Genomic DNA, 12,844 nt, shown 5'->3' with positions numbered 1-12,844 from the left:
TGTGTTCATTACTTCCTCATGAAATTTCCAAATAACCCTCTCATTATTCAGTAAAATAAATTAAGGGATAAAGTTTACAATCCTAAAATATCAGCAGTATTTTTAAGAATCTGCCCAATAGAGGTAGTTCTCAACTTACGACCACAATTGAACCCAAATTTTACGTTGCTAAGTGAGAAATTTGTTAAGTTTTGTCCCCATTTTACAATTTTACTTGTCACATTTGTTTAGAATTCTTTATTGACCAAGTGTGATTGGACACACAAGGAATTCGTCTCAGTGTATATAAAAAGAAAAGATACATTCGACAAGAATCATAACATACAACACTTAATGATAGTCATAGGGTACAAATAAGCAATCAGGAAACTATCAATATAAATCGTAAGGATACAAGCAACAAAGTTACAGTCATAAGTGGGAGGAAATGGGTGATAGGAACGATGAGAAGATTAATAGTAATGCAGACTTAGTGAATAGTTTGACAGTGTTGAGGGAATTATTTGTTTAGCAGAGTGATGGCCTTCGGGAAAAAACTGTTCTTGTGTCTAGTTGTTCTGGTGTGCAGTACTCTATAGCATCGTTTTGAGTGTAGGAGTTGAAACAATTTATGTCCCGGGTGCAAGGTTATTAAGTGAATCGCTGCAGTTGTTAAATTAGTAGCATGGTTGTCAAGTGAATTTGGTTTCTCCATTGACTTTGCTTGTCAGAAGATTGCAAATAGTAATCAAATAATTCCATGATACTGCAACTGTCATAATTGTGAGTCAGTTATTACACATTCAAATGTAAATCACTTGACCATGGGATGTGGCAACGGTCAAAAGTGTGAAAAATGGTCATAACTCATTTTTTAAGTGCCGTTGTAATGGTCACTAAGCAAACTGTTGTAAATCGAGGACTACCTTTACTTGTTCTTCAGCCTGTCCTTCTGCTGAGATACATTTATTCAGCAGCAAGCAGTCAAGGATGAAGTTCAGAGACAGCATGAATTGCACTAATAGATAACCTTTGCCAGAATGTAGATACAAAAAGTGTGTCCAACTTGCTCTTTTTAGACCTATCAGCAGCTTAGAATACCATCAAACATGACATCATTCCAAACTGCCCACACTGCTGAGAAAATTATATTCTATTCTATTCAGGGGTAATTTTACCCTCTTAAAAGGCACTGTTGGAGCTGACAGTGAGCTTGGATGGACAAATAAAAATTCTGTGTTAACTAGGATTCAGTTTAAATCCTAGTCTCTTCCATCCAAATTCTTACAGCTCCCACACATCAGAACAGGACTTCAATGGACCATTCTGGCCTGGAATAATGATATGCAGCTAGATATCGACAGCATATTGATCATGATCAAACCACAATATCTTTCGACGATTTCTCCTAGAGGCTTAATATAAATGTTATATTATAGAGAAGAGGGACAGTAGCCATCAAGTCCATCTCTCCTATTCTACCACTACCAACTACAATCATCCTTCAACAAAGAAATGTAGCCACTAGAATATAGTACCCTTAATTTTATTGGCCAAGTATGATTGGACACACAAGGAATTTGTCTTGGTGTATATGTTCTCATTGTACATAAAAAGAAAAGGTAACAACACTTAATGATAGTCATAGGGTACAAATAAGCAATCAGGAAACAATATCAATATAAATTGTAAGGATACAAGCAACAAAGTTACAGTGAGTCATAAGTGGAAGGAGATAGGTGATGGGAATGATGAGAACAGGTTCTTGAGGAGATTCCTGGACTCAATGGCTCTTAGGCAGGAACCTGGCTTGGAAGTAGGACTGCTTTTTTTCAGTTTCAGTTGCTGAACTAGGTAAAACCTATCTGGTAGTGGAAGTGTTTGTGGCACCTTAATTAGGGAATTTATACTTCAGCAATGTTCCAGCGGATGAATTTTTGGTTTGTTTTTTGTTTTGGAAAGTTTGATTTATCTTTCTGTATCAACAACCATTTTAATAATTTTTTTCATCATGGCTTCTATGTAACGCATGAATAGTTTCCATACTTACGTGCAAGACCCATTAGAATCTTCCAAGGCTGAGAAATTTGTCGTATGGTATATGTATGGTATGGCTACAGGCACAGTTTCTGTTTCCTCACAGTTCCTTTTCAGTTGCTATAGTAACTTTGAGCATTTTGTCCATCAAGAGTTAACTAAATTATTTTTTTAATTGGTTTTCCTTTTCTCTTTTTCTTTTCCATCTAAAAATATTGCCGTTAATGATGATAATGAAGATAGTGATAATTGATAATATACCTGTGCCCCTAGAGACTGAGCTGGTGAAAGGCCTTCTTAAAAAGGTGTAAACTAGCAGCAAATTATCATTGTGAAATGGTAATATTTTTCCTTTCTCTGTCTGGGAAAGATTGATACTATGAACTTTTAGAATCTAGATACCTGTCTACACTTCCCCAAAATGTGCGAATTAAATACAAGGGAATCAGTCATTCGGTTTTTGTCCTCCAGTTTGGAAGAAACTATTTTTGGCAACCAAGCTATCAATATCAAGAACTTTAAGCTCAGTCCTTATTTGTCTTCTACATCATTGCTGCCCAGTATGGTCTGCACAGACCTTGATGAGGATGATGCTATCTGGTTTTAATTTCCAAGTTCCAAAGTGTTTAAAAGAGGGGTCCCCAACTCCCATGGCTTCAGCCCACTACCAGGCCTTGAGCCGTTCAGAACTGGACCAGTCTGCAAAGGCAGAAAGGTTGGGAAACTCCGGTTTAAAATATTAATAAATAATTATTCAATAAATAAATAGTAATAAAATATTAGGGAGGCAGTGAATTGCTGCAGTATATTTCAAGACAATTGTTTCTCAGATGCTATCAAAACACAAAAGTACAATACGGCTACAAAGTGTTACGAATCTTTATTTATAAAAGTACATTTCAACAATCTATTTCATACTTTTAATTAATTTGATAACTGGTCATACTTGTCTATTGATTGTTGAACTGCCAACAAAGAGGTGAACCTCTAAAAGTTCTAAGAGGCATTTAGAAGGATCTTAAACCTTGAGAAAATGGTATGACCCTCTAAGATCACAAAAATCAAAATAAATAAAACATGTCTTATAAGCCGTGGAAAGATTCTAGACAAGCAGACATACAAAATATCAGAATCTCTTCAGTCAATGGAGAAGAGCTTGAAATAACGCTAAAGCTTAAGAGTGTGTTGGATATGTGTTATATTTCTTAGAAAAAGATATCTGTAGTTCTATAATCTACCTGGAAATCACAGGTTTTTTATAAAAGACAATTCTTCTGAAGACAGCTCTCTTTGATATCTAAAACCTGCCAAATGCTACATTCCACTTTATTTTTACCTATTGTTGCTAGTTCTTTCTATTGATTATTGTACTTGAATACTGTTGTTTTCATTGTAGAAACCTCTTAAAATAATGAAGTCTAACTATTAATGGGCCTTTACTTTTAAAGGAATTCAACTGCTGTGAAATAGAATTCTTCAGCATACAGACTAGAGTATATTGTGCAGGGTAGCACAAGTCTGACATAAGTTTGCTGCCCATTATCTTACTGAGATCCGTATCAGCTTTTTTCTCCTTTTAAACAAAATATGCAACAGGTACCATTTGTGGGAGTCTACTATTCAGATTCCATGTCTGAAAAGAGGTGTTTGGAGGGATGAAAGCAAGTACATTCCAAGTCATAAATGATTGATTTATGGTGACCACACAGGTAAAGCAAGATGTATATCCAAGTCACAAGTTTGAGAGTCAAGTTCTTTGAGAAAGGTTAGAGAAAAGTATGAGATTAGCTATGGACAGGTAGAATGGTGTGCTTTACAATCTTTCTTGGAAGTCAGGGTCTTATTTATACTTACTGAAGATATGTCTTCATTCCAGGCCAGATAGTCTTATTTATCTCTAAGGTCAGGCATCTAGGTAAGTTGATCTCTTCTGAAACTTCTCACACCTTCTTTTCATGACCAATTGCATGCTGCAAAAATTATTTATGTTGCAACTTTGAACGTGCTTCTGCATGGTTGGATTCTTCTGATCCAGACTCTCACTCTTTTCTACCTATGATAAACTTCTATCAACAGTTAGTTGTCCATTTGTTTATATGACTTACATCATAGTTTTTTGATGTTGCCTCTTTCCATCCCAAATTGCACTTTTATAATGGTAGGAATAGGACTCCTATCAACATTGGCACTGCTATAAAGGGAACACCTCCATCCTTTTGCAAGCTATTTAATAATTCAAATTGCTTTGGTTTTGTTTGAACAGGCTATTTAAGCAGATGAATTTACCGAGAAAGGATATCACACCATTTTATTCATTGTTGGTGTGTTAGTGTTTATATTCAATTGCTATATATTTACAAAAGAGAATTAAAATCCTCATTTACTGAATTTAACACTGCATGTCTTTGGTACAGGAAAAAGAGAAGATACTGGAAAAAAATAAATCATAGAACTAATACATACAGATCAATAGCACAATATAAGATTTAAGTCATAAATGATCCTGTATATTTTGAATTGCACATATAATAATAGAGTAATATAACTTTGCCATTACTTTACTACCATATTCTACCATCTTGGAAATTGTAATACATTATATAAATTATTTTCTGTCCAAATATTAGCAGCCTTTTCTAATCACCATTTTGCAGCCAGATTTCTGCACCATTTTTCTTTTCCCTATTCATATAAATCACATATGCTTTTTTTCTTGAGGTCAGTGAAGGATAAATGAGAAAAGTCACTGGGTTATAAATTGGGTACTTGCATGTTTTGAGACACAATCTCTGTGTGTCTCATTCACACACATATACATATATTTTAATATTCTAAGGAAATCTAAAATTTAGGAATTGTAATCAATTTGACAAATTGAAGACAGATAATTGATATAAAAAAACTTTTGAAATGTGTATTCTGTATGAATGCACGTTACCCAGTCAAATGTAATGGATATAATTATTTAATATCACTGGCTTATCTATTTGAGATTTAATAAGATAGATTTTCTCAAGAAGAATAGAAAAAATGAAAATTAAAAACTTTTAATTTTCATTTTTTCTGTTCTTCTTGAGAAAATCTATCTCAAGTTAAATCTCAAATAAAATAAAAAATAAAAATAATACAGCTAAATGAATATTTGTAGAGCTGGAAAACACAGTACTCTCAATAAACTAAATTTGCATTATTATATTTCTAATAGGAAATTCAGCACAGCTTTGTTTTATAACAATTGTATAGCTGTCACTACTTCATAACTTGCCTGGAGTGCCCATTAAAAAATTCTTCATATTTTATAGCACTTAATGCTATTTTATTTTGTAATAGCTATTTTGTAATAGCTCAGTATTCATTTAAAAGACGTAATAATATATTTATTATTTATTTAATCAAAGATTAAATTATGTATTAGATTTCATTATATATGTGAATAGCTGGTGCTTTAATTTTATAGCAAATAATGTTAGAAAGAAGCATTGTTATTTTATAGCAAGTAATGATAAATATATTATTTTATACCCATTTAAATGACTCTTATTGTTACGTGGCACATATCAATTCCCATTGTCAAAACATGGTTTTAGTATAGTATTATTGTTGGTTGTACGCTGAGCCAGATGTTTAGACTGGATTTGGCAATTTTATCTACCTATCCACTACTTTCCAAGGCCCTGGGATAGGGAGATGTGGTAGAAATACCTGGTGGTGTTGTAACGTTGCGATATTTCAGAGAGAGAGATGTCTCAGGTTATTTATGCTTGGTTCATAATGTATGTTTTGATACAGAATTCAAGATACAGAATCTGAGCAGTTCCTCTCCCAAGTACGGTATAACTTGTGGATTTTTTTTTAGGTAAAGAAGCAGTTTCACATGAACTGGAACCTTCACATTTATCGCTTTGCAAGTTTTGAATTGTATATAGAACTTGATTATATAGGCACGATTTGTCTCTTCCTACAAATTAACAAATTCCTGGTACTTTCTGCATTCAAAACCTTAATTGAACCTTCTGAGTGATAGTTTATTCTTAAATCTTCTGAATTGTATGTAGGAGCATAAGTGATTTAAGAGTCTCCATATAAGTCAAATCAACAGCATTGCCCTGCTCATTGCTGAATATTTGATACTGAGAAATATGTTGTTCTTGTGAGTAGAGGTATTGCATATTTTTATCCTAATATGAGGATATTGATATTCTTCTCCCCTTTGACTTTGTTTAATCACTTGTTAAAACTTAAGCAACCAATACTGGATATACAAATGATAAATTCCATACTTTTAATTGGTAATTCTGTCCATGCTGAATCATTACTTAATTGATTTATAATTAAACATAGTATAAACATCATGATTTATTTATTTAGCCTTTTTAAAAGCTAAAAAGCTTGAACATTATAACATTTTTTTAGAGAGAGTTTTTTTAAGCCTTCAAATCATTTTGGTTGTCCTTTCTTTCCTGCATGTGTTCCAGCTGTTCTGTGTTCTTTTTGTGAGATGGTATTCAGAATTTTATTGTCATCCAGGGGTGTTGCAGAATTCTATTCCAAGGATTGTTGCTCTGGAGATTTGTACAAACGTTATACTACTACTACTACTACTACTACTACTACTACTACTACTACTACTGATTTTGTTTTCAGTACCTTTCCACATAGACTTCGCATTTTTGCAGCATCTAGATGCAGCATCCAGATCAGGAGTCTCCAACTTTAGCAACTTTAAGCCTGGCGGACTTCAACTCCCAGAATTCCACCAGGCTTAAAGTTGCCAAGGTTGAGGACCCCTGCCCCAGATCATTAGTCAGTAATGATAGAGCCACCGTGCAATTAAAATTATGTGTCCTGAACTGCATTTCTTTCTATTCTAGTGTTTTTCAACCTTGACAACTTTAAATTGGGTGGACTTGAGCTCCCAGAAATTCCCAATAAATATGCTGGTTGGGGAATTCTGAGAGCTGAGGTCCACACAGCTTAAAGTTTCCAAGGTAAAGAAACACTGCTTTTATTCCATTTAACAGAATTTTCAGTTTCAGCACTTGTATTTTTCCTCTTTAGATGAGTTCTTCTGACGGCCTTAATATTATATAAGCTGTACTAATAATCTTGGCCATCCCATTGTTATGTTTTTTTTCTTCTCAATCAACTATAATTGCTGTGGGGGCGGGGAGAATGATACCTGGGAGATTTTACACTCATTGCACTCTTCAATTGTAGGAGCAACCTGTTTAATCTTGTTTTCTGTTGTTTTTTAAAACAAATTCTGTATACAGATTTCTACTTGAAGTTGCATTGCAAAAACAAAACATTGCAGTGAGGAAGAATGTTTTGCTCAGCTATCTGATCTGAATAAAATCTTCCCTTTGGAATTTCTCTATACAGAATAGTTTGGAAACAGCTTATATAAGGCAGGTGTCCATGTGTGTTGAGGATGCATATACCATAGGAAACCTTCATATTTGGACTCCCCTCTTTTCAATTTAGGGATTCATTCATAAATCCAGTTTATGTGCAAGGAAACTGTTTTATAAAAAAAAAAATCAGCAATATTTATATAGCTTATCATTGTTTGAGAATAAAGGAATGTTCTATTGTGAAAGGTATTTTGTTTATTTATTCAAACAAATGAGAAGCATTATGCCAGCAAGGTTAATTTAGCCATAAAAAGGTTACTTCTTTGGCTTCATGTACCTGTCATGTATAATAATGAAATATGAAAGGATTTTAATTTATAATAAGGTAATCAATCATAGCTAATTATGGTTTATGACAATACTGTTGTTCTGTGTTACTTCACTGAGAGATGAAATGGAATATTTTAAAGCTGAAAATCAAGATGAGACAATATAAGGGAAATCAAAGTATTTGTTTGAAGGGAAAAGTTAACATTCTCCCTGAGAGTCTAATATATTTAAGTAAGCATCATTAAAAATAATTTGAGTTATTACTGTAATTTTAAACGAAAAATTAGCTTTACTACCACTTTAATACCAAAGCAGTTACATAGTAAATGCCACCTAATAGAACTTGCAATATATATATATATTAGTTGTTTACAGTTTAATTATAATTACCATACTGGCTTAAATAAATTTTCTGACTGAAATTACGTCTTCTCATGGAAATCACCAAATACTGTGAAGACTATATATTTGTCATGTTGTTTTCCCCTCCTAACATTAGCTAATCATAAATATGTGTCTTGTAACAATATACCAGATATTGCATTGCTTTTTCATAGCTATTAATGCCTTATGGTATTAAATAATTAATACCAATCAACTTGTAATTATTATTTCTGCCTAATTTGATAAACTCTTGTTCGCCTGTCAGAAAACCTGTCTTTCAATTATCTCAGTAGCATCTGTCCCAGAGGCAGAATATAGTAATGCTTTTTAGCTTTCCAATGTCACAACTATTTCCCTCCTCTTTTGGTTATCAAAGTTTCTAATTGAAAGGAAGGTATCTATTTCTGACTAGAAACAATGAGTAATGAAAATAGGATTTACAGGAAGTACAGTTGGAAAGGGAAGACTGGAATGGAAGCTTTGAAGGAACGTAAAGAGAAATATTAGGGGGCGAAGGCTGAACATAGATGGCAGACAGAATATGCAAAAGAAATTAGAGAAAGTCCCTCCCTCTACGTTTGCAAAGCTGTTTCATATAGTCATATATAGTTTTCTATATTTTCTTAGTGGCAGTGTTTGTCATTAAAAAAAGGTTCCATAAAATAAATATTATATTCTGATCTTAAGGTCATCTGAAATATTTGTATTCTAGGCATACATTAAAAAATACATGCTTTTTTAAAAAATTCCAAATAAACTGTGTACAGTATAAACTATACAGCAAGCCCCAGACTCCTACTGCTTTCTTCTATCTTAAGGATATAAAAGAGAAGACAATAGACATTTTTTTTAGCTAAAGCTTGTTGCACTCAGCCTGCTTACTCTAACGATAGACACAGCTTTGAGAAAGCCAGAAGCCATATACTGTAAATTATGTATGCAGTATAAGCTTGGAACTATGTAACTGTAATATTTAGATCATTTAAATTAACCCTTGATTTTAATTGTGAGAAACTAGTATCAGAAATAAATGCATGCTTATACCTGAATAGAAGAGCAGTAATCCTTACTTTGCTTACAGTCTTAGTAAAAGGCATGCTTTTCAGTGTTGGTGTGAGGAAATGCATCAGCTAGAATGACCCACTGCTTTAGCTCAGCCAGCAAATGAAGGGGTGGGGAAGAAGAGAAGGCTCTGTTGCTACAGTGGTGATATCACACACCATTGCTAACATGTGGTTGGCTATTTTATGTTTCAGATCACTGCTTGTAGTGGAACACAAAGAAACCGCAGAGACTTCCGCATCCTTCAGTGAGAAGAAAGAAACCAACAGAGCAAGATTAATACTGGCTTGTTTCTGGTGGCTTGTTTGTACAAAAGGCGGGTGGGGGGGTGGGGGGGACAGAAAAGAAGGAAGCATCCCTGATATTTAACAAGCTGTGAAATGAAGCACTGCTGCTTCTCCTGCTAACCTTCAGATTCCAAGGCTCACCTGCTATTCATTGTGCTTAATATACATGTTTCTGCACTGTGCATTTAGAAGATCCCAGAAAGGAATTCAAAACGGCTGCGGGGGAAAAGCCACCAAACATGCCTACAGAAACACTACAGACAGGTAGCATGGTCAAACCTGTCAGTCCTGCCATCACTTTCACTTCCGCTGTTCCTCTCCGTATTCTAAACAAAGGACCTGATTATTTCCGCAGGCAAACGGAGCCTAATCCAAAAAGACTTAGTGCTGTGGAGAGGCTGGAAGCTGACAAGGCAAAATATGTGAAAAGCCAAGAAGTCATCAATGCCAAACAAGAACCCGTGAAGCCAGCAGTGCTTCCAAAGCCGCCAGTGTGCCCTGCAGCTAAGCGAGCCTTGGGCAGCCCTACCCTGAAAGTATTTAGCAACAATGCAAAGACTGAGAGTGGTGTCCAGAGAGAGAATCTGAAGTTGGAAATTTTGAAGAATATTATAAACAGTTCAGAGGGCTCCAGTTCAGGTTCAGGTCACAAACACAGTTCGCGAAATTGGCCTCTCCACAAATCTGATACGGGAGAATTAAATCGTCACTCATTTGCAGAATCCCTAAAGGTTTACCCCAGCCATGGTTCTAACAGTCCTCAAGAAAGCAGCTCCAGTGTAAACAGAAGGCTACTGGAACAATCAGCAGAATCTTTCTTGCATGTTTCGCATAGTTCCTCAGACATTAGAAAAGTATCCAGTGGTAAACCTTTAAAAGCAATACCCTGCAGTAGTTCAGCTCCACCTTTGCCTCCAAAACCCAAAATTGCAACCATTACTACGTTGAAATCACCAGAGATGGACTCAGTGGAATCCACTTGTGGAGTAAGCAGAAGACCTTCCCTTCAACGATCAAAGTCGGACTTAAGTGATAGATACTTTCGAGTTGATGCAGACGTTGAAAGGTTCTTTAACTACTGTGGACTTGATCCTGAAGAGCTTGAAAATCTTGGAATGGAAAACTTTGCAAGGGCTAACTCTGACATTATCTCTCTCAACTTTCGCAGTGCAAGCATGATCAGTTCAGACTGTGAACAGTCTCAGGACAGCAACAGTGACCTTAGAAATGATGACAGTGCCAATGACCGTGTGCCATATGGTATTTCTGCAATAGAAAGAAATGCCAGAATCATCAAGTGGTTATACAGCATCAAACAAGCTAGGGAGTCACAGAAAGTGTCCCATGTGTGAGTGAGTTTTGGGGAGGGGAGCGGGGAGGCGAAGAAAGTCTAATTTGTGTATATTCAGTTGTGAAGGGTTGTGAAGTCTACTTGAAGTCTTAATACACTTCTCAGATCTCTTTTTATGTTCCTTGTTGTGCAATGTTTTCAAGTTGCATGCCTGTCAACATGTGAACTGACCTGGCTTCTACTTGAATAATAACTAGCTACAGAGCCTGGCTGAGCATACACACATTATCTGCCAAAAGTTTAAGACCAGAATCTAAACAGGGCTTTTGTCTTTAAATAAATTGTTTACATTGAATGGTGATATGGCTTCTTTATAATAGATTGTAGTCTCTTGGAGTTGTGTGGTGTGTTTTTTTTTTTTAAATATTTGGCCACTTTTGGTATTTTAAGCACAACTTAATTTGCTTAAGAAAGAAAAAAGAGGAGACATTGCAAAAATAAGGTTATCACAACCCTTACCTAGAACTGCATAGTAGTTTGTGGAAAAATGGATCAAATGAAATTTCTGTTACCTACAATGCATAATGCATCTTATTTCATTCTTTGTTGTTTTTCTTTTCAAGCTGTGTTCCAAGGTTCTCTGTTTTAATATTCTAACCAGAAACCCCTTCATACATTCTTCCTATGATCTTTTTATAAATACCATAAGTGGTTATGAGAAGGTTACAGACTTTTTAAACTACTATTGTGGATTGTGATGTAAAAAAGATCTGTCATATCTTAGTTTCCCTAATAATGGGCATTTTTTCATTTTTTTATTTTTTGGAACTTAATTAAGATAGTGAACAATGAAAATCATGATGCCTTTAAAGGAAGGTTCCTTGTCTTAAACTTTTGACAGGAGTTGTTAAATCCTGTTTGCTGATCTTGAATGCCTTTAAATAGACAAAGCACATCATGATTACAAGCTCCTGCTGCTGACTACATTTTTGTAGACCTGTTTGAGCATTTCATGAATAGAAAATGGAAATACACAGCCATAGCAGTGTAAGAACTTCTTACCCAAAAATTTAACATACAATATAGCTGAATTATATCTGAGAAAGTGTCATTATGTTGTCTTAAATATGTTATATCTTAAGGCTGTGGAAGTTTGTTACAGCTCTAGGAACTGTAGAAACATGACAGTATGTAGCTTTATTTTTGATTGTCCCTTACTCCCGTTCCTCCAGTGTTCAGTGCTGCACGTCAATCTGTTACACTTTTTTTTTTTTCAAACTTGTGTCTTCCCAATGGTTTAACTGTCACATCAATGTGACAGCTGTGGTGCATAGCAGAGAAGTTAAAAGTGCAGTGGTCTATTTCATTATTATTATTATTACTATTCTTATTACTCATGCTTTGAAGTATTTTGCAGCACTATCTTATACTTCGTCAGCTAATAGGAAACTTTTTAATGTGTAAATGCTGTAAGACTTTGTATATATTTCAGTTGTTACGAGATCTTTAAGAAAAGTGTTATGCTAATAAATAGCTATTGTTGCAGCTACTGCTTATGTGTTTTTCTGTTGATTTTAATTTATGATGCAATAAGGGAGGAATAAAAGCTAGGGACTAAAATAAAATTTCTGATTTAGTGGAGGATGAAATAGAATGTTACAGAGAAATGCTGTTGTATGTGTAGATAACAAATGGGGATATTAATTATGGGAAGAAAGCTAACTTCTTTGGGATTCTCTTTCCATTATCATTAGAAAACATGATAAATAATTAATTTAGCCTTCCAAAACAATTTGTTTTTAAAACCCATATTGAAAGATAATTGATAAGTACCACTTTTAAAGGGACCCATAGAACTAAGATTATTATTACAATATCATAATTGTGGGCACAGTTGTGATTGTATGTCAAGAACTACCTGTATTAAATACAATTCCCAGCCACTAAAACCAGGGGTCCCCAACCCCCGGACCGCAGCCCACTACTGGGCCTTCAGCTGTTCGGAACTAGGCTGCAGAAGTGACAGTCAAGTACATGTACGCACATCTCCACTTGCATGAATGGTGGCCATGTGTGTCCGTGCTCCTATGTTTAAAAACATAGGACATGGAGAAGGTTGG

The 12,844-nt window shown here is 34.9% G+C and overlaps 1 protein-coding gene across 3 annotated transcripts in view; it reads left to right on the top strand.

The window, feature by feature from the left end:
• FAM110B (family with sequence similarity 110 member B) overlaps positions 1–12,220 on the top strand; it is a 77,541-nt gene extending 65,321 nt beyond the window's left edge. For all 3 annotated transcript variants that reach the window (XM_058178174.1, XM_058178175.1, XM_058178176.1), the window contains one exon: positions 9,341–12,220. In XM_058178174.1, coding sequence (XP_058034157.1) covers positions 9,673–10,785 — 1,113 coding nt within the window. In that variant the 5' untranslated portion in view covers positions 9,341–9,672 and the 3' untranslated portion in view covers positions 10,786–12,220. The remainder of the gene's footprint in view (positions 1–9,340) is intronic.
• The last annotated feature ends 624 nt before the right edge of the window (positions 12,221–12,844 follow it).

This window comes from Ahaetulla prasina, chromosome 3 (assembly GCF_028640845.1).
Source record: "Ahaetulla prasina isolate Xishuangbanna chromosome 3, ASM2864084v1, whole genome shotgun sequence".
Classification (NCBI taxonomy): Eukaryota; Metazoa; Chordata; class Lepidosauria; order Squamata; family Colubridae; genus Ahaetulla; species Ahaetulla prasina.
Note: the sequence above shows the minus strand (reverse complement) of the source record. Positions and strands in the feature narration are given on the sequence as shown.